This window comes from Nanorana parkeri, unplaced genomic scaffold (assembly GCF_000935625.1).
Source record: "Nanorana parkeri isolate BGI_ZX_2015 unplaced genomic scaffold, ASM93562v1 scaffold132, whole genome shotgun sequence".
Taxonomy (NCBI): domain Eukaryota; kingdom Metazoa; phylum Chordata; class Amphibia; order Anura; family Dicroglossidae; genus Nanorana; species Nanorana parkeri.
In genome coordinates, this window is record NW_017306400.1 from 1,996,115 (window position 1) to 2,022,414 (window position 26,300).

Sequence of the window (26,300 nt, forward strand, 5' to 3'; positions counted from 1 at the left end):
CTGGGAATGCACTGTAATTGGTGTGAACAAGCTTTGAAGATTCTGTCTGCTGCAGAGTCTGTGGTGGGCAACTCTGTCCCTCCAGCTGTGCTTTGACTACAAATCCCAGCATGCCTGTGCCTCTGGGAGTCACGCCTGTGTATGTCAGTCTTTCAATGCCTCATGGGACTTGTAGTAGCACAACAGCTGGAGGGCCAGAGCTGCCCACCACTGCTTTCAGCCAGCGTTTAGAAGTGATTTTTTTTCATATATGACTCCCATTCCTGTATATAAGAGTAGAAGTGCACTACAAGCAGCAGAGAAGAAAGAGTATGTGGCTTGCTCATGGAGCATGCCCATAATCATAGTTCTACACGCCTCCTTAGCGGTTGCATCAGTCAGCCTTTAGCTGGGCCCATCCAAGCAGCCGCCGTTCCCTCATAGGAACCTTCGAAAGCACATGGGCGTGGCCACCGAACCTACACTAGAAAACAAGATGAGGGGGCGTGGTTAACGGAAAAAAACTACCGATCTGGGAAATGGAGGGCCGGTCCTTGTCATGTCAATCGCATAGATAGATCGCAGGTGGGCATGCCGCATAAATTGTAGGCGTGGCTTAGTTGGAAGTACTCCTTGTTTGCTAAGCGCCGCAGTGAGCCCCTGGTGCAGCTGTTTGCTCCTTCTCTCCTATTTACCTGTCATTGTGTGACGTTCTGCTGACCACTCACTAAAACAATGCTGTGGGCTGCCAATCAGTTCATCAGGAAGTTCTCCACCGCAACAGTGAGTAACCTGGCACTGAACTGGCATGATCACTGGCTGGCACTCAGTCACTAGGCTAATAGTAATCCTCTATGCCCTCTGTTCTTGCCATGTGGCTGCATTATAGCCAGCTGCTCGCCTGAATCACCTCTTGGATCGCATGCAATGTTCAATTGCATCAATATTTCAAATCAACTATAATGATTACTGCACGGTGTTGTCAGACGGATCATCAAATGGTGCAGTAGAATTGACAGCTGGGTGAGAAGAAGTACATTTTGCGTACTGACATGTATACATCGGTATTAGGTGGGTGTGTGTGACGTTCTGATCTGCTCCTGAGACCATCTACACAGGCTCATTAGAATGGCTCATTATGATCCAACGTGGCAAGATGGCTATACAATAGAGCACAGATGATAACCATGGCATTGCTGCCTGGGTCTTGCCTAGTCACCTTCTAGGGCTATCTACATTGCATCGGCGGAAAGCTAATTGCCTGCTCTTCTCTAGGGTGTTTGCTGGAGGGAACAATAGATCTTTATTACTGTACACTGATGTACCTGAAAACCCTTTCTTGTAATAAGCCCCCAATGCACACAGCCTTTTCTGACACTCACAGGCAATGATCACACTCCTGTTTCATAGATACATCCTATACTTCAACTATACAGCTTGCATGCTTATATTTTCAACAGCATAAGAAATCATACATAATAACAGGTTCATATTATAATAAGAAAGTAGGTGATACACTTATGGGTAGAAGGTGTTAGAAGTATGTTCCAATATGACCTTAATGGAAATGTTCAGTAGGCTCCAGAAGGTCAAATACTGACGGACTGTTCTAGAGAGCTCCATGATTCTGATCAAACAGTAATTAAGTATGATCTTCCATATGATGGGGAGCCTTGATCATCATATTAGAAAGTAACCTTCACCATAGAACAGTCCCAGGTAAGAGGAACTTGTTATACTGCAAAGTATAATGGCAGGTTTATATTACATAGAGTTCAAATCTAAGGAGTGTGTTGGGTTTTGTGCTTGCAATCTCTTTTGTGTTTGTAAAATATTATGATCAATATTTATTTTAGTTTCTTAGCACTTGCAGCATTATGTGTAAACTGCAGTAGGATAGGTATACTGAATAAAACACAATCATACCTATGCATAGCAATTTCTAGAACAGACTAAAGCTGTTACAAACCAGGACAACACTTTTCTCTTTAACTCCTTATGTGATGGCAACCTCACAGCAACTGGGGATGTTTAACTAGATCAGCGGTGCCTAGCTTAACTTTTACCTAAAAAAGCTGAAGTATGAACATAGCTTTAGCTGCCTATATTTCTGGATTTATTACGATAACCTGAACTGAAAGTAAAAGTATGGTGGCCACCATTGCAAAACGTCTTCTAAGAATGCTAGTTGTACGACTGTTTCTGGGTTTAGTTCCCTGTGAGTCACTGACCTTCAAAGGACAGGTAGCAAGCTCAGGCAAAAATCCTGGTTTGCATCTTTTGCTCTGGGTCAATGGAGTGAAGTCAGTTATCTGTTGTGGGTTAGTGACCGAGAAACTAATAAAGGTGTTGGAGTTGCATGGCAGCCAGGCAATTAGCATTTTCAGAAGAATGGTTAACAGCGATGCAGCCATGTATTTGTCATAACAGATATCCATTAGTTGTTGTAACATGTCATTTTTGTTGGAAATACACCAGCATATGCTGATATACAGTATATGATTGTATTACTTGTGTAATTATGTCTTTTGAGCTGTAGATGGCGCAGTAGTGCAATGCTAGTCTATGTTAGTTTTCTATATGTTTTCTCATCTATGATATATATGGGTACCGTTGTTTTTTTGCCATTTCATAAGCGCACGCAATTTTGAAGCGTGATATGTTTGGTATCTATTTCCGACATCTAACTGTAGCAGTTCAGTATCCCAGAGAAACACTTTAAATGTGTGTTTCAGTAATCTAAGTAGAACTTGAACTGCCACATGTGTGGCAGAACCAAGAAACTAAAGTTCCCCTCCCACACGTACACGCACATACTTGGAGTGAGAGCAATGATTCCAGGGTCATTATTCATATTTTTCTTTAAACTGATTACCTATAAAAGCTTTTCATGTGTCGCCTGTAGACAATTTTGGGAACCATTGTTTTTTTTGCCATTTCATAAGCCCATGCAGTTTTGAAGCTTGAAGTGTGTGCTATTTCTGACAGCTAACTGTAGCAGTTCAGTATCCCAGAGACACACTTTAAATGTGTATGTCAGTAATCCAAGTAGAACTTGAACTGCCACATGGTTGGCAGAACCAAAAAACTAAAGTTCCCCTCCCACACGTACAAGCACATACTAACACAAACATGCTTTGGGTTCGCCTAAGTACGAAAATTACGATTCTGCCACACATGTTGGATATTGCTGTGTATCTTGGAGTGAGAGCAATGATTTCAGGACCATTATTCATGGTTTTCTTAAACTGATTACCTGTAAAAGCTTTTAAACTGTCGCCTGTAGACAATTTTTGGGTACCGTCGTTTTTTTGCCATTTCATAAACGCACGCAGTTTTGAAGCGTGACATGTTTGGTATCTATTTCCGACTGCTAACTCTAGTAGTTCAGTATCCCAGGGAAACGCTTTAAATGTGTGTTTCAGTAATCTAAGTAGAACTTGATGTTGAACTTGAAGTTGAACTTGAACTGCCACATGTGTGGCAGAACCAAAAAACTAAAGTAATCTAAGCAGAACATGAACTTGAAGTGGTTTTGTATGTATTATGCATGTACTCCTTGGCGCTTTTGGTGCAGAACCAGAAAGCCAGCCCCTCCCAGATCAGTATTTTTGTCAATAACTATTTAAAGTTACCTTGTGATCTTGTTCATTTCCTTATGGGAAAGTTTTTCCTAGCTGTTACAAAATCTCTGTATTGTATCAGGTGCAGGTAACTAGGTCATGCAGAATAACACGATTTACGCATCTTCTTCTGTATTTGATGTACAATGCGAAAAAAGATTTAATGTGCCAATGAGTGTTATTCCTGTAGCAGTAAATAAAGCCTAACTTCCTGTGCAATATTTTTATTTGCATGTGCAGAAACACAGGCATAACAATAGAAATAATCCTCACAGGGACACCATATATGAAAATTAAATGAGATAATAATCAAAATAAACAATTAAAGGGGAGTACATCACTGCAGGTTTATGTATGATCAAAGAGATGTACAAGGCCTGGACAATAGACAACTTATGTGTCAAACCATGTACTGCTCAGGTCTCCTCATTGATAAGACTACTCCAAGTGGAACAGAGAAAAGGAAAGATAGAAAGGAAGATGGCGAAGGAGAAATCAGAACACCATGGTCAAGGAGGGGTAGGATGGAAAGAGGGAAGAGAATCACAGGGTTAGAGGGATGAGGCTGTGCCTCCATGTGTCTGATACCCCCAGTGGACCACCGAATTGAAAACAACTAAGACTAGTCGAGTTCAGGGAGGGAAGCGTATAGGTCAACGGGGTTTCCAAGTCTTAAGAAATTTTGCATAAGTGTCTAGAAGGATACTGATAAATGTTGAATTCACGGTAAGTGTGTTCATACATACTGTTATCTCTTTTTTTTTTTTTTTAAATAATAAATGTTTATTAAGGGTTATAAGACAATTAACATGAAAGACATGCAAACATGGAGATCAATGCAGTACAGAATCATGTAAATACACTCCATCGTGAGACATAGGCATATATGCATGCATATGGGTACATTCAGCTCAAATACCACGGGAAATACACAGATCGAATCATGCAGTGTATGGTAGGCATCTTATTTCAATAACAGCTGTGTGTGTCTCAGTCAGGAGACTTTTAAGACTGGGTGGTATGATCGCATTTTCTCACACCTATCCAGACAACATTAACCTCCCTGGCGGTATGATTATGTCAGGAATTTTGTACCAAAAGCGGTACGATTTTTTGCATGGAAATTTAAGAGGACATCAGCTCTTCAAAGCACATGATCAAACCCACTTCGGCAATCCACTCCTGCAAGGTCGGGGTGACCACTGTGTTCCAGTGGCGTGGTATCACGTTCCAGGCCGCAGCCAAGAAGAAGCGGAGTAGATCCCTCTTAAGTGAGGCTATGGAGACAGGTAGAATAGAGAGGAGAGTTATCTTAGGTGAGGCTGCTAGATCTGTTCCCATGACCTGGTTATAAACGTGAAAGACCCTGTTCCAGAATGGCAGCAGTAGCGAACAGTCCCACCATATATGCAGGAGGGTCCCCTCCGAGGCCAGGCATAGTGAGGGCCTATCAGGAAATATTTTATGTAGGAGGGTTGGGCTACGGTACCACCAAGTTAAAATTTTATAGCCTTTTTCTTGAGCCGAGCAGGCCACTGAAAGCTTATGAGTAATAACGCAGGTGGTTCGAATCTCCTCATCTGTAAGGGTAACCCCCAAGTCCCTCTACCAACTGGATATGAACGGTAAACGTCCCTGGAATCGCATCGGAAGCAGCTGACAGTAGAGGAGAGAGATAACATGGGTAGGCGGGTCATCCAGACAACAGAGGGACTTGAACCAGGAAAGAGAGCGTTGTAGGGTGGCCCGGTCCCCCAACGCGGTATAGTACGCACGAAGTTGGAAATATAATAGCCAGGCTCCGGGCGTGTGGGGACAGCATTCTTTTATCTCTTGTATGGATACCCTAGGCTTAAATAAAACCTAACTTCCACATCAGTCTGTTATTGGTAACAGGAAATGTAGAGTTATACGTGATTTTAGCATGCAGTTAGCATATATTGCTTCATGAATTAGGCTTCAAGCACACTGGCGTCACATTTGTATGTATTTAGACACATGTCTTCTGGCAGTGTCTTTTGCCAGAAGAAGATCAGTTCAGAAGCTTTTGCGTTTAGAAACCCCTGAGCATCCTAAACATCCCATAATGCATTGTAACATCCAGAATGGAACCTTGTTCACCTTTTGAGCTTACGGTACTTCCTTTTTGTAGTGTGGTGAGGAGTCTTTGTGATTCTCAAGGTTGGAGAATATGGATACCAGAGGCATACTGGACTTAGAGGAGTTTATGCTGCTGCTGAGGAGGGGAATCGGATTGAGGAGGAGGTTTTCCTGCTATAGGTGAAACTGCTCATAAGGCTTACTATTTTCACAGAACAGGATGCAAAGCCTTGAACCTTACAATGTTAGACAAATCATATACTTTGGAAAAATCACGTTGCTTCCTGGCCTGACACAGTCCCTAAACTGCATAGGGGCTCTTGATGGAATGCATATGAGGGTCAAGATTCCTCTGCATTTTGAATCACACTTTAAATATAAGTATTTTTCTATTTTGATGTTAACCTTGGCAGATGACAAGATTTTGGCGCTTTTGGAAGCTTGTTTCGTACCACATGGGGAGGAAAATCTCGAATGGCAGTTCTGAAATACCTCCCAAATGGCCCATGTCTGGCACTGCCAGACCAAATTTAGCCATTTGTTATTGTAGGAGATGAGACCTTTAGGACTCTCCCACATCCGGCAAAACCAGGCATTAATCAGGCGTTTTTAACACCTCTCTGCCTCATATTAACGCAAGTGTGGGATAAAACAATGGGAATCGCCCTGTACAGTTCACACTTGGGTGTTAGCGTTGCATAAAAAAATAGATTGCATGTTGCGTTTTAGAGTCCGCTGGAATAACGCCTCCATTGAAATTTATTGAGCCGCTTGGTCAACGCACCCTAGAGCGGTTTTCAGGCATTTGTCAAACGTTGCATAGGTGTTCACAAGAGGTATATGCGGTTTTGCAAGCCCAGAAAACACTGGGAAATCAGAGAGTGAGAGGACAGAGCAGCTGCAGATGCCACAACCCATGTTTGCCCAGCTACTGCGACTCCTGCTGGTCACTTCCCTTTACTACATCACTTTACCCTCCCCTACTTGCAGGGCATTTTACAAGCATTTGTAACGCCTCCCTAATGCCTTGAAAATGCCTACTGAATGCCTTGTCAACACTATAGGCATGTTAAGCAGCGTTGATCTGTCATTAAATTCTCAACTCACATGTGAAAGAGCCCTTCATACTTCATAAAAACATAGTGTATCCATACAGTAGGCACATACAGACTGAAAAACAAAGACGTTTTCATTACAGATTGAGAAGAACAAGACAAAATTCAGACCTATATTTTAGGGATTCCTGCGTCAGGAACTTGCAATTTCCTGCAGCAGGAATTTAAACTCTGTCATTTACAAGCAGCAACTGTCACCCATTAAAGTTAATGATCGGGTGACAGCCACTGCATTTGAACACCGGTCGTTCGTGTGTCCAGCGATAGCGATTGATTCCTAACCGCATTTAATTGTATCTCATACGATTACATGCAGTGTGTCGACGTTGAAATGCAGCGACTGTCACCCGATCATTACCTTGAATGGGTGACACCTGCCGCTTCTAAACGCCAGATTAGGGAATCCTGCTGCAGGCAAATGCAGGTTCCTCATGCAGGAATCCCTAATTGCACCAAAAGATAAAGAGGTGTATGGAGGCTGAGTTTTATGTTTCATTGTAGTGACTTTAAGTTATGAAAAATACTTTCAGACTAAAAAAAAGCAGTAACCATACAAAAATATTTATGCAGTTACAAAATAACAAAGCTATAACTACCTTTCTCTGTACCAGCAATATTGTAATTTATATGCATACAATATTAAATGAGTTGTAAAGTCCCAGCATATACTATCCTGTTATAACAACAGTATTGTAATAGGAATACATACTAGAGGTGTTTAATCAAAGCTTACTTGAAAAAATCCCTTTTTATGTAGTGAGTGCTGCCTTGACTTTCATCAACTTCCTGGATTCCCAGTGTGCTTTGCATCTCTTTCCGTGTTGCTTGATGTGACGTAATCCCGATTTCTTAAGACTACATACTCCATCATGCATTGCTTTCAGCAAGCAATGATAATGTTACATTGTTCAGACACTGAGTTGTAGTTCAGACAGCAGGCGTTGGGAGAGTTGTGACACAGGAAAGCATGTGTTCACAGGGCTGAGTAAAACTGTGTCAGTGCATTGAGGAAGTACATCCTATGGGCATCTTCAATAAGTACGTTTTAGAAACATCTAGATTGATATGGCTATTAGGAGTGGGAATTCAATATAGAAATACATATTTATTTTTAGCTTTTGACCATGGATACCCTTTAAATCTATACATGAATTAGGCATATGGCACCTAAATATTCAAGAGACTCATCGCACAGCAGCATGTTACCCGCCTTACAGTATTATATAATACTTCTAGACGTTTTGAGACACAAACAAGCCATTACATACTTTTCAGTTTAATTAAAGTGAACACTGTCCCTGTTCCATGATAAGAATCTTGCACTGAGCAAGAGGAACCAGTTCGGTAACATTCAGTATAGTAAACCAACTAAGGAATTTAACGATACCCATTTATTGATCAGTGTAGAGACAGAGCTGTGGGTGACCATGCCAGAAATATCAGTGAGCTTCATCAAGAGAACCTGTCAGTTTGCCTAATTTGCTGTCACAGATCCTAAATGTTATAGGCAAGTTATGTTGACCCTCTGGCTCTGGTGGTCTAAGGACCTGTGATGTCATCACTTTCAATTGCAGGTGCATTAGGCTTGAGGAGTTTTTATCATTTAATAAAGGTGTGCCGACAAATGAGCTTTGCGCATAGTGTATGAAGACTTGGTCTGTTTTTGCCCTAAACATGGATGATATATATCACTATCAATTTTTGGCATTCACTCATTTTGTTCTAGTGTGATATGCAGAATATCAGAATTCACTGGAGACTGGGGTTGCCACCTTTTCTTCCAGTGAAACCCAAACACTCTAGCGACACACGTAAATTGTTTGGGGAGACTGAGTCGCGGCTTATTCATATGTAAATAGTGCCACCTATTTACAGTATATGTAAATATCAGTCGAGACTATTTTCAGCCAGTAGCCCGTGTCTTAATTTTGGTTGCCCCTGTCTGCCTGACCTCTTGTGTCCGGGTTTCAGCTGCCATGAAACTCGGACACAGCATTTAAAACCCGGACTGTTCGGGTGAATCCTGGGCAGGTGGCAACCCTACTGGAGACTAGAGGATCAGCTCATATGACTACATTATTAGGCCTCATGCACGCTAGCCAGCTGTGTTTAAACTGCTTATCTGGTACGTATAAATAACTTTATGCTTCCAAGATCACTTTTTCCTGTGTTTAGGTGTTGCTGGGCTTAAGCCAGGTATACACGTTTCTATTTTTTTTTTGTTCAACCCGCATGACGAAAAAAATAGAACAGATTCCTCCATCAACACTTACGAATGGTAATAGAGGAATCCACCACTGTTTGCATTGCATTCTGACAGCGGCTGCCGGCCACACAAAGCTTCAAGCTGATTGGCTGATAGTTTCGTTCGTCTGAAAATGTTCTAACCAGCTCCTTCGATCAGCTGAACAAGGGAAGCCAGCGGAAGGTTGCCAACAAGGGGACACACTGAGAATATTTCGACCCATGTATATCCTACTTTAGTCAGGTTTACATGCACAAAAAGGGGGCTAATTGGACCTGGAACTCAGAATTTCTGCTTTTGGTAAACGCTTCTTGACTGAATGCACCTAGACGCTGCTGGAAAAGCATTAGTTGAGTCCATGTGCATGTGAAAATGAGCTCCAAATGCACCTAAACTCCATGTTTTTCTACGTACTGTGCATGAGGCCTTAGGCAGCATTCACATATAGCATTTTTGATCTGCATGGATGCCACTCGTTTGTAAATAGCCACGAACGTGCGGAATCCGCAGGATTATCGCGCTTGGACTATTTTGGGTGCTGCTCGGTTTTGTAAAGCGCCCCCCCAGCTCAATGGTCTGAACAATGCACATTGGAGTACATTGTATTTGCGCATATTCGGCTGTACGGATACGCGCGGACAGCCGCTCAGGTGTGAATGGAGCCTAAGTATGATGTTTTGCAGTCCTAAGGAAGAATTCTCATGAAACCTGTCAGGTGTTCTTATTTTGTCAGACTATTGTGATAATTGTATTTTCCAATCTTTAATAGATTACAAATAAACGTAACTGCTTTTGTGATCCATGGGGCACCTGACTGTTTCTCTGGAAACTTTTGATTATCTCAAGGTCTGTGGATAATACCAGATGTTCCAAAATGAAGAGACGGGTCCAGTAAAAGTGGTTTACAGTTCTCTGGGTATAAATTGTCATGCTAAAATCTAGTAACATGTCCAGCTGATTTATATATTTTGTGAAGACAAAAGAGAGAAGAGTTGTAACATGTTCCTCACCTCACCCATCTACCGCATCCTCTTTCCACTCGATTTTACTTAACTATTTCTGGGCTGATTTACTAAAGGAGTTGAGAATGTTCACAGGATAAATTATGTAAATTTCACACTTCATTCCAATCATGTGGATAAAATAAGTAACTAGGAATTTGCTTTTCACATGATTTGGTAATTGAATATTCTCACAACTCCTTTGGAAAATCCTAATATATTGCAGCTTACCAGCCCTTAGATGTGTGGTTGCTTCTTCACATACTATACACTGTGTATAGAACATGATGACCCAGGGACCTAAGACCTCCTGCCTCTCTCCTCCTACGCTCCAGCAATGGTATTTCCCTTGGCGTCCTCACTTCCTATACACCGTGTATAGAACATGATGACTCAGGGACCTTAGACTGCTGAAACGGAAGGAAATAGAGGCTCCAGAGACCGGTCTAAAAGCTGGCTGTCTTAAAGGATCAGGTGAGTATAACTTGTTTATTATCCTCACTAGACCAAAATTAGCAGTTTATCCTAGCAGTGTGGGGGTAGCCGCACTGCAAGGGTTTATACAAATCTTTCCCAGAGTTCTTCTTCTTCACTACCAAGGGGAAGATACCAAATCCCCTTTAGTTAAAGGATCTTGTCCTAGCACTGGATACAAAACCACTGGATTTCTGGCAGGATCAATGGGTATTTTTCTGTACTTGCAAAAAAATATACTTAGCCTGAGGAAAAAGAAAGCAGCCACACATCTACGGATTGGTAAGCTTCAATATAAATTTAATAGATGAGCACCTAGGTGCAACGAGTGGTCAGAAGACACTGTCTAAAAGATATAGGTTTACTATAAATTATATAAGTAGTATTTGAAGAGAATTCTGGGAAAATTCATGGCGGAAGGTACCCTTAACAAAACAGTAAAGTAGGTAAAGACCCCTCAAATAAGGGTAATGCCAATGCCCACTAATTTCTCAGAATAACTCATGGCTATGTAAAATAAAAATGTATTTTATTGTATTCAAAAGAAAATTCACACACATTTACAATTATTTATATATATAAGTTTGGACTCAATGGATAATAATTGATCATAGGTTCATCCAGCCTAACAGCAGGACTAGCATTGAAAATGAGTTGATATTGATTCAGGTAATGCGTCTTAGGGCGTGGGACATACCACACTCCCTGTTACACGTCACCAAACACTCTTCACATGTGGATATAATAACATAAAAGTCAGTTCCAAGACCTCTAGGATCAGGATTTGTTGGAATTCAATTGTTGATGGATAGTCAGACGTTCATCCAACATATATCAAGACTGGCACAGATGTGTGTCATATAGTGAGATAAGATTTATCTATGCAGTGCACCCTGGGAGGGGAGTATATCACACTCCCTGTTGCACGCCACCAAACAATGTTGACATGTGAATATTGTATCGTGAAAGTTCTTGGACCAAATGTCCAACATGTGCAAAAATAAGATAAGGGGCGGTCCCACCCAAATAATATGGAGTCCTCGTTATTTAGAGTGTATATCAATCCAGGCATGGTATAAGTCCAACTAGGTCTCTTAAAATATCACAGATGGAAAGATAGGTGTCCCCAATAATGAATGAGCAGGAAGTGCTTTACATCACTTCCTGTTTGTTCATGAGATTCTGAATGGGTAGTAGCACTCAGTACAGTGGCTTCTCCACATTCAGAAACTGATTGATAGTAAATATTTTCTGAATGAATGGGAAGCCTCGGTACTTTCCATTCATTTAGTACAGAGGCTGCAGGAAAAGAGATTGAGGACATTGGGTCCTCAATTTCTTTTTCTATTATAGAAGGGAAAAATCAGGGGGCTGTTTAGACCCCTAATATCTCCCCGAAACCCCCCCAACAGTAAAAAAAAAAATTAAGATTAAAAAATTAAAAAACACATCCGGAAGGCAGGGCCCATGACATCACATGACGCCGCGCGTGTGTGGCGCTGGGTGACGTCACATGCCTGTTGGGGTGTGGCTTTTTTTTTGTTCTTGCCCCGGCCGCAAAAGGAGCTAGCTTCGGCTCTGCGATTACCTGTGGATTGGGATACATGCTTGTCTCTAGCAGCAATCTGCATGTGTCCAGAGACAATCATCTATCCTAATCCCCAGGTAATCGTTCAATGTATGATATGATTACATGCAGATAGCCACGAACATACAGTGTGTGGCCGCTGTGTCTATTCAAGTGAATGACAGACTGGCATCTGTACAGCATCTGTGTGGGCACACCTGGGATTCCTGCTGCAGGAATCCCCAGATGCACATAAAAGCCCCATGTGCATGTAGCCTAAGAGCATAATGTGTAAAGCCCTCTTTTTGTTGCCTGAACTTGCTGTTTATGGAGTGATGGTAATAGTGTTGCTTTCTTTACAGGTCTACTATCAGAATAAACTAAGGCTAGCTCTCATTGGTCAGAGCGTATTTGGTCAAGAAGTGTATAACAACCTGCGAAAAGAGGGACATAAAATAGTGGGTGTCTTCACAGTACCAGACAAGGATGGAAAGGCAGATCCTCTTGGTAAGTTTGTAAGGCGTGCACAAAGCAGACTCCAAAGAATTACTATGTTATACGTGTTATATTTGTTTTACTGGTTAGAGGTCTTCACATTTTCGTACCCATTTTGTTCATGCATTTCTTGTAGGGATGCACTGATATCAGTATTGGTATTGGTGCTGATACTGGGCATTTTAACGAGCAGTCATTCTCATGAAAATGCCACAGTACCTAAAACCGATACCAGCGCTTTAAATTTTCAAATTGAAGCAGCTGCCTAAGGTCCTATGCTGGCTGGGCACCTCGGGGCAGACTTCTTTGGAACCACACGGTGTCTGCTTACAGCGCTTCTGCTGCCCGCACAATTCCCCCTGCTGAGACCCTCCACACTCCTCCTGAGACCTTCTGCACCTCTCCTGTGACCCTCCACCCAAGACATCAGGCTGGCACCCTGGAGCAGAGCGGCAGCACGGAGTATGTAGCAAATTCATAAACTATTATTCTGCATTGCTGTATAATGTATTGCCTTTAATTTGTAGTCTTCTATAGCTGATGTTGTTGTTCTGCATTGCTGTATAATGTATTGCTGAGATGTGTACTCCTCTATCGCTTGTGATATTCTGCATTGCTGTATAATCTATTGCTGAGATTTGTAGTCCCTCTACAGCTTGGAGTCAGTGGCAGAACTACAAGGATTGCAGAAGTTGCAGCTGTGACCGGGCCTTGGCACTCCACCACTGTCCTAAAATCATTAGTCTGTATTGTTTTAGAAAAACTGTGTACCTATTCCAGAACAGGCAAGGTTGGAATATAAATTCTGGCATATGGATCTGTGCAGCTGACTCAGATGTATTAGGAACTGGAAATACAATCACTTCTGTACTACCTGTCCTTGCAGTCCAGTACCTCAAAAAGTTGAGGGTTCTGGGGGGTCCAGACCAGTTGCTTTTGCCCATGGACCCTGTAATAGTCCTATGAGTTTCTGTTTGTTTTGCCACACTTGCAGTTGATTGACATCAGTCTCTTTTTCCCTCTTTCAGCGGTGGTGGCAGAGAAAGATGGTACCCCAGTGTTTAAATTTCCTCGATGGCGGCTGAAAGGAAAGTCTCTTTCGGAGGTAGTAGATGCCTACAAATCTGTTGGCGCTGAGCTCAATGTTCTTCCTTTTTGCTCACAGTTTATTCCCATGGATGTAATTGATCATCCTAAACATGGATCTATTATCTATCACCCTTCTATTCTTCCCCGTCACAGAGGAGCCTCTGCTATAAATTGGTGAGACCATCTTTGTGAGAACTTAATACTCTGCAAGGCCTAAGATTACAATGCAAAGGTCCAGAAAAGAAAAACAAAATATTATTTGTTTCAAGAGGTGTAAACCATATATATTTGGAAAAACAGTGCAAAGAGCAATATATCTCTGTTTATGTAGGAATCCATACAACCAATCAGAAACCTAGTTTAGTGATTTGACAACAGTAAATGGGAGTTTGATAGACAACATGAATTGAGTCACTGGTGCTTATATTGCAGGAATATTTTGACTGCAATATACAGTATGACGTGAAATGAGAACCTCTTTTTTGTCCCAGGCAATATCGTTCACATAACACTAGGAAGAATAAGCAGTGTGGGCAGACAGATAACCTTATTAGGTTGCAGCTGCTCTTCAAGCCTTGTTAACACCAAGCGCGTTCCAGGAGCAGAGCAGTTACAGACCGGAGCAAAACTGCGTCCAATGTATTCCAATGGTATTTTTAGCTCCAGTTCACATCGCAGCACTCCGTTCCAGAGCAGGTAAAAAAACTGCAGCAGGCCCTATTTTATCTGCTCTGGAACGCATGCAAATGCATCAAAAATGCATGCAAACACCCTGGAACGCACTGAAAGCCCATTTTAAGCTAAACATTTTTATTTATTTTTTAACCAAAAACGGCCCGGAACGCTTAAAAAACGCGGCACAACCCACTGCACTGCGTGTGCAGAAACTCATGCAGATCTGCTCTGCATTTGGTGTGAACAAGGCCTGACTGTCTAGTGAGAAGGCTGGGAGTGAGAGAGGATACAATTGTATATCCTTAAAGGAGAACTATGAGGTTAGGGCTTTTCCCCATAGTTCTCCTAAGGGTAACGGGAGGACACAAACTAGCGTCCTCCCGTCACCCTAAGCTCAGTATACGCGAGCTACAGCTCGCGGTCTACTGAGACGCCACAACTGAAACGGATCCCGACAATTATGTCTGGATCCGCCCCGCTGCGTGAGTGACAGCTGGCTCTGCCTATCTAGAGGAAGAGCCTGCTGTACCCGCCCCCTCCCCCGTCCGTTCCGCCATTTAGCGCTGGAGGATCGGAGCGGGGAGGGGGGAATCCAGTCCCTCCCCTGTCACGGCTCTCTAGCACCTAGACAAAAATAAGCCGTTAACCCACTACAAGGGTTATTACAAATTTTTGCCTGGAGTTCTACTTTAAGTAGAGCTTTTTCAGAACAACAATAGTAGCTGTGTCTTATGTGCACTATGTTGTTCTATTTGCAGGACTTTGATAGATGGAGATAAAAAGGCTGGGTTTTCTGTATTCTGGGCTGATGAAGGATTAGACACTGGTCCAATTTTACTCCAGAGAGTATGTGATGTGGAGCCCAATGATACGGTGGATTCTCTTTACAACCGATTCCTCTTTCCTGAAGGAATTAAAGCCATGGTGAGTGATGATGTCCTGTTTATATCACTTGTGTAGACACAAACATACCAAAAAAGTGTACAGCAGTATGCAACACTGAATACTATAAAACAATGCACATTACTATTACTTCACAAGACACTACTTTGATGTGATGTGTCAAAATGATGTGTGTATAAACCTGCATCCAGGTTTAGGTGATGCTGTAGGAATTTTTAGCCATGCAAAATTACAAAAACATATATAATCTAAGTTTGCAAATATAAGTATCGAAAACTGTTTCACTTGTGTAATGTTCCTGATCTGCATATTTGTTCTGGATCAGTAACTGCGAAAGTAATGAAGCCAGTGGATGAACATAAATGCCAGTGAACAAAATTGGCAACGGCCTTCTCTGTATTTTTTTCACTCTGTGTTTTTAAAAGAATTTGACTCATGACATGTTAAATGTACCTTTTACTTAAAGGCCATGTTCACCTTTTGCAAAAATGAAAGAAATGCATATTTTGATAATATAACAAAAAATATGCATTTCTTTAATTTTTGCATTCAAGCCTGGAAAGCATTGCAAAGGTGATCCACCGATCAGGGCTGCAGAGCTCAGGGTTCTGCACATTCTCATAAGGCAGAGCTCCATACTGATGTACGGAGTATCAGTTAGGAGAGATGGGGCTGGATGGGAATAAGGACAGCTCTACCGCATCTAACCAGAGAGAGGACGGCTGGACTCTGTATGACCTGATTTAATGCAGTTTGAAGTCCAGCCGTCCTTCCCCATCTCTTCTAACAAACTCTGTACCTCAGTACGGAGCTCTGCTTGGGAGAAAATGTGCAGAAGCCCGAGCTTTGCAGATGCGAACGAGTGATCACAATTGCAATGCTTTCCAGGCTTGAATGCAAAAATTACAGAAATATTTTTTGTTATAGCATTAAATATGCATTTCTTTAATTTTTGCAAAAGGTGAACTTAGCCTTTAACATAGCTCACTATATACAACATTCCTTTGTTGCATAGTTGTGCAAGGGGTGAGCAAACATCTCTCCACAAGGAAACTGACATTTTTGTTTAATGCCCTGAAGTGACTCTATCTGTATGTGATATCTACATAATATATATGCGATATATAATACTAAACAAGAAAATACATAAGAATATTATTTTGCTTTGCTAGGTGGAAGCTGTGCAGTTAATTGCTGATAGTAAAGCACCTCGTATAGACCAACCAGAAGATGGGGCCACTTATGAAGGAATCCAGAAAAAAGAAAACGCTAAGGTGATGAATTGAGCTGTCCAACAAAACATGCAGATCTTTATCTTTTACTTAATGAATATTAGACTTTAGATTCATGTGTTAAATTGTAGTTGTTTATTATGGGGCTTATGAAAGGAGCCAGCTTCTCTTGAGCTTTTTGGATGTGTAAACTAAACAAAGGTTTGCTTAACCAGGTAGCTTCAATACTGGATACAATTTTTATGGAAGTTTGTAATTTTTCAACAATGACAATTGACAATGTTTCTTCACAATTGACACGGAGATTCCCGGGGGGGACAACTAATGGGTTAGAGAAGTCTACCTGAAAGTAGTGGTTTGAACACAGAACCTTTCTGAAGAGATGACGTGGCTATTTAATCAGTGCTGTAAAAGACTTATAGAATTATGCACTAAAGGGTGAAGAGTTTGGAGAAGACAGGAGAAATGAAAAATGTAGGACAACATAGCTGAACTGGAAAGGGAGCTGAATTGGAGAATTTTTCCAAATCAGCTATGCTGTCCTAGATTTTTCACTTCTCCTGCCTTCTCCAAAAGCGTCACCCTTCTGTTACAAACCCTGTTATATTGAAATTTAATTTGAAGTCATAATAGTCACACCATAAGGCTTATATTACCTTTAAAAGGGTACACTGCTTTACTAAAGGCAAATAGGCTGTTCTCCCTTACGTTCGTGAATTTGGTGAAAAATCACTTTGCAAAGAATACCCAAGGAAAATAAGGTACATGATTGGATGACGAAAGTTATCCTCATTTGCTAAGCTAAGGGAAAATTATCTTGCAAAGTGCAAATTTCCTTGCTAAGTGAACACCTTTTTTGCCATAGTAAAACACCCCTGTTTCTCCGAAAGGTCAGTTCATCTGATGTCTTCATATAGAGTCGCAAACTATGGCCTTTGGACTGCTTGAAACTGTTCCATATTTGGATTTCTAATAGCACCATTTGATTAGTGATTATCAGCACCCAGACATTCTGTTACGGATCATACACTTTCTATGCAGTGCAACTAAGACAATCGACTGGTCATTTATTCACGCTTCAAATTTTCTACATGACAAGTGCTCCAAAGTCAAACAAAATGTAAGTCTCGGGTTCTTCAACTCATACAGTTCCCTCTGCTTTATAATTGGCAAGAGTAGGGTCTAGTAAGTGTTGTCTGGTATGTTTGTTTACTTTTTGAGATTACAGATTTTGAGTCTATATATCCAACTTTACAATAGTTGTACTCAAAAGTGATATCCTTGTATAGAAAACATGCAATAAACATGTATTTTTTTTTGTTGCAGATCTCCTGGGACAACTCTGCTGCGGCCATCCATAACTGGATCCGTGGACATGATAAAGTGCCAGGAGCATGGACTGTCATAAATGACCAGGTGTGAGGCCTGAAGACAACCCAAACTTTTTTTTTTTAACTGTTATTTTAGTGTTCATTTAAAGCTGTTATTACACAGTTATAAAAAGTTATAGACGTAGGACATTTTGTAAGTGTAAAAGTTTGGTGTTTTATGTGTGCAGGCTAAATTATAATGTTCTCTTAAATTGAAAAAAGAGGGAAAGGAAGATAGAGGGCAGGGATGAAAAAGGGGGATGAGAACAATGTAGTTGTTATAAATCTATTGTAGTACAGATTGGCTGGCACTCTAACAGAGGTACTGCTAGGTCTCCCAGGGAACTGAGGTACCATTGTGGGGAGAAATGGTGATGGGCATGGTATACCACAGGAAAGTTGAGTACACATATAGCGCCGACAAAACGGCAGGAAAATGTAACACGGCCGCCGCCCCCCCTTCACTTTTCGCCCGGGGCCCGCGCCCCTGCTGCCCCCCCCGGTTGTTACGCCACTGTTGGGCTACCCTACCTACTTGTAGCCTATTCTGCTGTAACTGAAAGGTGGAGAGAATATAACCTGTCTTGCTCAAAACTTTCTCCTGTCTTTTCTCCGGCAACAGGATTGGGCCCAGAAATTTGGAGAAAGAGCTCCAACCAATTAGCTCAATTTGCTGAGAGGTTGGGGAAAATCCGGCAAGCTTGCATGCATTTAGATAATTGTGGATACATACAGTAATATTTGGTGCAGACACAGAAAACATAAATAGAGTGGTTATCACAAGTCCTCAACCCTGTGCACCCCTCAGAAGACCCAGGGCACATGTCCTGGCTGACAGGGCCCAGCAACACCATTGGACTCTATGCATCTCACCTCTAAAGGTTAACTACAGTCCTCTCTACGCCATCTTCTGAATTTCAAACTTTAAGTACTCAAAACAGATCTATTAGGATTAGCGGATACTATTAGGCATTATGTTATTTGTTTTTGCATGAAATACGGAAAGAGGAGAAAAAGATGATTATAGCAGTTTAGCTAGAGTGCAGAAATGTTTGATATGATGTAAAGCTCCAGTGCCCTTTTTAGGTTTAATTAAGGTTGATATTGAAAAGTGCGCTATCCAGAGTGTGAGATGATATACTGTACCTTACATAAAAAAAAGAGAGGTTTTATTGTGATTATCTGTTCTACCAGATGGTGACGTTTTATGGATCATCCTTGCTGGAGGGAGCAATGCCTGCTGGAGAACCATTACCTATTGATGGAGTACCAAAACCAGGGTTTGTTACAAAAAATGGACTAGTGCTATTTGGTAAAGATGGAAAAATGGTAGGCAAATAAGACTTGCTTTACTGGTTCATGATCAAGCATACCTATAGTGTAAATCACACTTTAATTATAAATATTTAATTAAAGAAGCAAATAATGTATTTGCTTTATCTGTGAATTATATTTAGCAACATGCTTGTCTGTGTAAATCAATGAACATTTAAGACTGTAAACTATATCATTTTATAGTATGAGTGTGAAAGGAATGATCTGATTGATCAAACCTATTGCCAGCCAATATGATACATGATGATCCATGATGTGAATATACAGTATAAGAGTAGCAGTTTATAAGCATTTCCAGTTATGTGACACTACATAAAAAATATCACTTTGGAGCAGTCACACATGGTAAGTAATATAGTTTCAATTAAAGAACAGATGTTGTTTGATGTGGTAAATTTGCAAGCAAATACCCTGTTTCCCCGAAAATAAGACCTACCCCGAAAATAAGACCTAGTACTATTTTTGGGAATTGCTAAAATATAAGACCTACCCCGAAAATAAGACCTAGTTGTGACCATTCCCAGGGCCGGTGGTGGCATTAGGGGGAACTTGAAGAGCCGCAGGAGAGAATTAGCTGCGCCAACGAAGCCAGCGCTAGAGGAAGCGAGGCGGCACCGGAGGGAGCAGAGCCGCATAAGCTGATGCCTCCTCTATAGTGCCGGCTTCTATCACAGACGGAGTGATGCCAAATGCACTCCGCCTGTGAGGAATCAATAGGGAAAGTGCGCTTTGCTCATTCTGGCCAGCGATTGGTTAGCAAATTGCTCTTGGAAAGGTATGGTGCCCCTGATTGCCCTGATCACCATATTTTTGTACATGAATAAGTGTGGATTGTTGTACATAAAAAAAAAAAAAATAAGACCTACCCCGAAAATAAGACCTAGTGTGTTTTTATGAGCCAAAAAAAAAAAATATAAGACAGTGTCTTATTTACGGGGGAAACACGTGAAACGTCTTTTATAAATAGGGCAAATGTCTCCCTGGGGAATCTACAGCAAATGTCTTATATACATTTTCCCCATGGACTTTTTATTTTGATATATATGTTTTTCTGTTGCAGCTAATTGTCAAAAATCTTCAGTTTGAAGATGGGAAAATGATCCCTGCATCTAATTACTTTTCAAGAGGTGAAGTTACATCCTTGGAGCTAACCGATGAGGAAATAAAAATGGAATCTAATATCAGGGTAAGACTTATACACAACATACATTTCTCTTTCCAATAGTTCCCTAAAAGACAAACTCTTTTATGAATGTGGCATACCACTATGATCTGAAATGAAAACAGTGCAGATGCCAGATTGATCTATAAAGATGTCACATAATTCTGTTGGAAATGCAGCCATCATTCACAGATGTTATTTTATCCTATACATCTAGGACATTTGGAAGGGAATTCTAAGTAATGTTGCTGTAATTGAAGATACAACAGATTTTTTTAAATCTGGAGCTGCATCTATGGATGTTGTCAGGTCAGTAGTATTTACAAATATTCTTTTTTTTAAATTGAAAGTATTTTCCTTACCATTAACATAGGCATGGTGTAATATTTATAACCTATATCAGTGCTTTCCAAACTATGGGATTTGTACCAATGCCCAGAATAGTAGAAAATAGAGCTTTGAAATGAATAGGTGCACTGGCCCACAGTTCTTATTACTGTAGACCCTTTGTTTCTTGACAGTTGTCTTTACATTGATCGCAGAGCTCATGGTGTGTCTTTGTGACCTACAGTACTTCTCAAACTTCCTTGTGTGCCTGCCAAAAGCTCCAGGTTTTGCAAGACCGTGGTTTCTGACATGTAGATGTCAGAAATGCAATATAGTTTCATAAAACATTTGCACTGGCAATTTGCTTTTCATTTGCAACATTTTGAGACTCGTGGCTTTATTACATAGTGTATTAAGTGTAATCATAATTTACAAAAACATATATGCGTGCTTTAATATTCAATAGAGGCTGTGGTCCAAGTGTCCTTGCCTTAGGGACAGATAGTATTTAATAAAGGACAGTTGAGGTTAACTTTTATGTGTCATTATATCTGGTCCACTCTAAGCCATGTACTTTCACAGGTTGATTGAGGAGATCAAACAGAAATGTGGTGGGTTAGAACTCCAGAATGAAGATGTCTATATGGCCACCACATTTCAAGACTTCATACAGAAGGTTGTGAGGAAATTCAGAGGAGAAGATAAAGAAGAACTAGTTATAGATTATGTGAGTGTGAACATCCATTTATAGAAACCCCCCCCCCATAAAAGCATGTATGTGCTTATTATAATGGCTGCTGTCTACAAGCAAACCGGTTTCCATGCAGCCAGTCTTTGGTTATATCAGTGTTCCTCAAGATACATAGCTGCTTTAAGACCTGTGTTGACAGGCCTTGGGTTGTGTCGATGAGCATGCTTTTCACATCAGTTTGAGACACTTCTAAGATCATTTCAGATTCATTGACAGGTGTAATTGACCTACAGTTGACCTGCTTCAGGTTGCTTATATATTCTCATAGATTTGTATGGAGAGACGAGCAGTTCTGACACAAAGAAATGCCCATTGACTCTGGCCCTTAACCTGAAAAAAGAGACTTTTCTAGGCCCCGCAAATTCTATAGGTGTAAGGTTTTATTTGTTTCTTGCTTCCTTATGCATGCCTGAATACTTCATGTTCTCTGTCAACTGTCTAAACAGTTTGTATTTAGTAGTGACTTGAGAATCTTGAAAAGGAACTTTTGTAGAGCGCAGGGTGAATAGTGACAGCAGAAAGCAGCGAGAAATCTGATAGCTTAGCATGTATACAGCTACTTGCGTCATACTCTTGACATAAATAGAACAGTAAACAGTCGCAGCCCTTTGGCTGTCTGCCAAAGTAACCATACTTCTTCAGAGCATAGCAAAACATGAGAAGATGACTCCTTTCATATGGGCTGATCGGGATAGGATCTGTGCATGGATCCTCCCCTGACTACAACAGTACGGATCGGATGTCACTGTTGTGACATCCGTGTCTGTACAGTTTTGTCCTCCATCTTGCGATAGAGGAAACAACTTTAATTGGAAACCATGTCTGTCTATGGGGAATCAGATGTAAAGGGACCTGTCTCTGTTTACATCAGATTACCCTCGATACGGCACAATCAGGTCTGACGGAATGGATCTCTGAACTGTTTGTTTTTCCGGACCTGGCTGGAGTTAGGGCTAACCGGGTGTAAATGGACGCCGGTCCATGTACACGCGACTGCCCATAGACTTACATTGGGCATCCGATTGGGTCTGCCTAAAAAACTGACAGGCTGACCGGATCGCACCGCCCGTTTGAAAGGGGCCTTAAAGCTTCACTGCAGGAAGATTAAAAAACACAAGCTAATGCAGCTATGTATTATTTAAATGCAGCTAGTGTACAGCTTTGTTTTTATTTCAGTATCTTGTCATCCCTTGTAAAGCAGAACTCCGATTAAGAAGAAGGCCAATAATAGATGTCCCTCAGGCTGACAGTGAACATGCTGAAAGGAGAGCAGTTGTGGCAGAGAGATTATTTAGTCAGTGGATTTGTCAGTGGATTCGTCAGTGGATTCATTGTCTACACAGAAAGCAGGGGGTGGGACTAGACCAAAGTGTGCTGCCTGCAGTGGAGGTGGAAGGCCCAGCTATTATGTCTGCAAGCAGTACCTGGGTCACAAGATTGACTGTGCAGAATTAGAAATCCTTTGGCAGTTAAAGACAGTTCATATACACTGATCAGCCATAACATTATGACCACTGAGAGGTGAAGTGAATAACATTGATTATTACAATGGCATCTAGAAGTGGGTGGGATATATTAGGCAGCAAGTGAACATTTTGTCCCTGATTTTGATGTGTTGGAAGCAGAAAAAACAGACAAGTGTAAGGATTTGAGTGACTTTGACAAGGGCCAAATTGTTATTGACTGGGTCAGAGCAACTCCAAAATGCACCTCTTGTGGTATGTTCCCAATCTGACATGGTCAGGACCTACCAAAAGTGGAAAACCGGTGAGCCAATAGGGTCGTAGGCGGCCAAGGCTTATTGATGCATGTGGGTAGAGAAGGCTGGCCTATGTAGTCTGATTTAATAGAAGAGCTTCTGTAGCTCAAATTGCTGAAAACGATAATATTGATTCTGATAGAAAGGTGTCTGAACAAACAGTAAATCACAGTTTGCTTAATATGGGGCTGCAGACCGGTCATGGTGCGCATGCTGATTCATGTCCACTGCCAAAAGCACCTAGTAACTTCCTAGTGAAAAAAGTAAATGCCTGCTTACTTCAGAACTTTTCCAACATGATTATCATAGGGTCCATCCTTTCAGGGATTAGAGGAGTAACCTTGTCCTGTACCCTATTACACTAATATTTTGATGCAGAAAGAAACTGTAAAATATTATATAGTAGATATTAAAGTCAATGTAGATCTATCATACTAGGGCTGATTTACTAAAGGAATATTCACTTTAGTAATCCAATCATTTGAAAAGCATCTGCACATGATCGGGAATTTAAAGTAAACAGGAATTTGCTTTTCACAATGGATAATCGAAGTGAATATATGCACATTTTTTGAATGAAGATTCCCAAATTGCTTAGTAAATCGGCCCCAGTTTGTCGCTTCTTTGGTCCTGCTTTAACTTGTACTGAGACAAACATGGAGGCCTACCAGTGCTGACATCTCCTCATGAAACAGCTGGTTGCTTGACTGTCATTGTAATCCAATTAGTTTAGTGCTTTCTGAAATCAGGACATCTGACTTCTCTTTAACATTTCAATCTGTATGCTTCTTCCAGGTTAGGGACTCAGAGTGCCTACCTGGCTATCAGTATTATAAAGAAGACAGCATTGGCAGTGCTCATATTTGTGTACATGTTTCCTTTACAAGTAATAATAAGCATGAATGAGACTTTTTAAAACAGTGCATTTGCTGACTATAAAGCTGATTATACACTATACAATCTGAAAGTATAAAGTTTAAAACATCTCTGTACAGTCTATTTTACATTTTCCAAAGCTATTCAATAGGAAGACAAACCCAAACCATCTATTCACTTTGTATTTAATTGCAGATGTCCTTACACTACACATCTGGTAGATCTAAAGCTCACCATACTTTACAATCTGATTGTACAATCTACTTTAGATCTACCAACATGCATGTAGTACAAGGGCCTGACTGATTGGATTAGTAAATAGGATAGTGTAAGTATGCCCTCATATTACATAGTTTTGCTAGATCAAAAGTTGATTGTACAAAGATTGTAGGGTCAGGTTTCAACGTTTTATGGTGAGCCTAAAGGAGATTTCCTTTAGATTTGCCAGCGAGTATGTAGTATAAGGACGTGTGCAATTGAATACACAATATCACATTATGGGCACTAGATGGAGCTGTGGAGCATAGAAAAGACATACTAATTTCAATTGCTCCTCAGCACCATCTAGTGCCCATAATGTTTTTTTTCAGAGTTTACATTTGATCTGGAAATAAAATATTTTTATAACATTAGTATTTGCCCCAGTTTGCACAAAACTAATGTACATGCAATTTAGCAGAATAAATGGCTCTGTAAATTGTTTATAAATACACCCTTAAGAGTGTAAGATATCAGACCTTTCCTTCAGCAAGATATTTGCATGAGCACAGAATACAAACACACAGACATTGCTGTACAAAAATGCTGCTTGCACATACATACTGTAATGTTGTTAATTGACCCTTTGCAAATCTGCATCTTTTTTAACTATTTTGTTCTATTAATTTACATATTGTTTTTAAACAATAGGCTACGTTAAATGTGAACAATATGACTGTGAAGATGCCATACCAGTGTTTTATAAATGGACAGTTTATGGACGCTGACAGTGGGAAAATGTATGACACTATTAATCCAACTGATGGATCAGTGAGTATGACTGCTTTCTGAATTGAGAAAGAGGGGCACCCATTAGGCAAAACTATATAAGAAAAAGGCACTCTTTTTTCACATAACACGGTCTCACTTTTTATTTAAAGTAAGAAAAACACGCAGACCTTCAGTATTTCATGCATAAAAGACACATTTTCATGTATTTAATAACATCTACAATTGCATTTTGTTTCTGGAGCTAGGAAATGAGAACAGACATTTGGCTGGTTGGTGTTGGCAGCATCATGATGTCTCGATAGTAGAGTTGGAAAACAAGCCACAAAGTCATGTACATTCTCTTGTTATTCTCTTTTCTTTAACTATTGCCTTTTAATTGTAATACATAAGGCTGAAAATATTTACCCAGCATATTTTATACTTTGAGTGTTTATAAAATGTAAGTATACTTAAAGAAGAACTGCAGGCAAATCAAATCTTAAGCTTTGCAATGGGCTACCCCTGCACTGCAAGGGTTAAGTGCTCATTTTGCCTAGAAAGCTAAAATAACAGGGATATACTCACCTAAACTGTGACCCAGGCTGGCTCCTTCACCAGTCCTTTCAACCTACTCAACTCCAGTGATGAAATGTCCCTATGCGTCCTTATGTCCTATAGACTGTATAGAACATGATGACTCACAGGACCTTAGGCCGCCAGAGCTAAGGGGGAGTGAGGCTGCATGGACTGGTCTAGGAGCTAGCCAGGATTGCAGTTTCGGTGAATATATCTGTTATTTTAGCTCCCTTGGCAAAACGAGAACTTAACCCTTGCAGTGTGGGGGTAGCCCCATTGCAATGGTTAAGATTTAATTTGAATTATTCATTAGTTCAGTAAAATAAAGCAGCAGTGTTTTTACCTGTTTAAAGTGAATATTTCCCTATTTTTGTGAGTCTACCCATAAGCTGGAAAGATTAGTTTTGGTAAAGGCTGGGTGGGGGGTGATTTCCCCCTCTCTGGAGTTCCCACGAGTTTCAAGAATTGCTGTCTGGCATATCAGTTTATGACTTAAAAACAAAAAAAAAACATTATGTGGAATTTTGTTTCTGTACAGGTGCTATGCAAAGTCTCATATTGCTCTGTAGCTGATGTAGATAAAGCTGTGGCTGCAGCAAAAGACGCCTTTGAAAACGGAGAGTGGGGAAAAATGAATGCAAGAGACAGAGGGAGAATATTATACAGGTAAGTACTGC

General features: G+C 40.7%; 1 protein-coding gene across 1 annotated transcript in view; it reads left to right on the forward strand.

The window, feature by feature from the left end:
• The first annotated feature begins 612 nt into the window (after positions 1-612).
• Positions 613-26,300, forward strand: part of ALDH1L2 (aldehyde dehydrogenase 1 family member L2) — a 44,186-nt gene continuing 18,498 nt past the window's right edge. The window contains exons 1-12 of the mRNA XM_018553887.1: positions 613-762; positions 12,467-12,611; positions 13,628-13,862; positions 15,122-15,287; positions 16,439-16,540; positions 17,825-17,914; positions 19,063-19,197; positions 20,264-20,389; positions 20,583-20,674; positions 21,275-21,419; positions 24,988-25,107; positions 26,162-26,289. Coding sequence (XP_018409389.1) covers positions 715-762; positions 12,467-12,611; positions 13,628-13,862; positions 15,122-15,287; positions 16,439-16,540; positions 17,825-17,914; positions 19,063-19,197; positions 20,264-20,389; positions 20,583-20,674; positions 21,275-21,419; positions 24,988-25,107; positions 26,162-26,289 — 1,532 coding nt within the window. The 5' untranslated portion in view covers positions 613-714. The remainder of the gene's footprint in view (positions 763-12,466; positions 12,612-13,627; positions 13,863-15,121; positions 15,288-16,438; positions 16,541-17,824; positions 17,915-19,062; positions 19,198-20,263; positions 20,390-20,582; positions 20,675-21,274; positions 21,420-24,987; positions 25,108-26,161; positions 26,290-26,300) is intronic.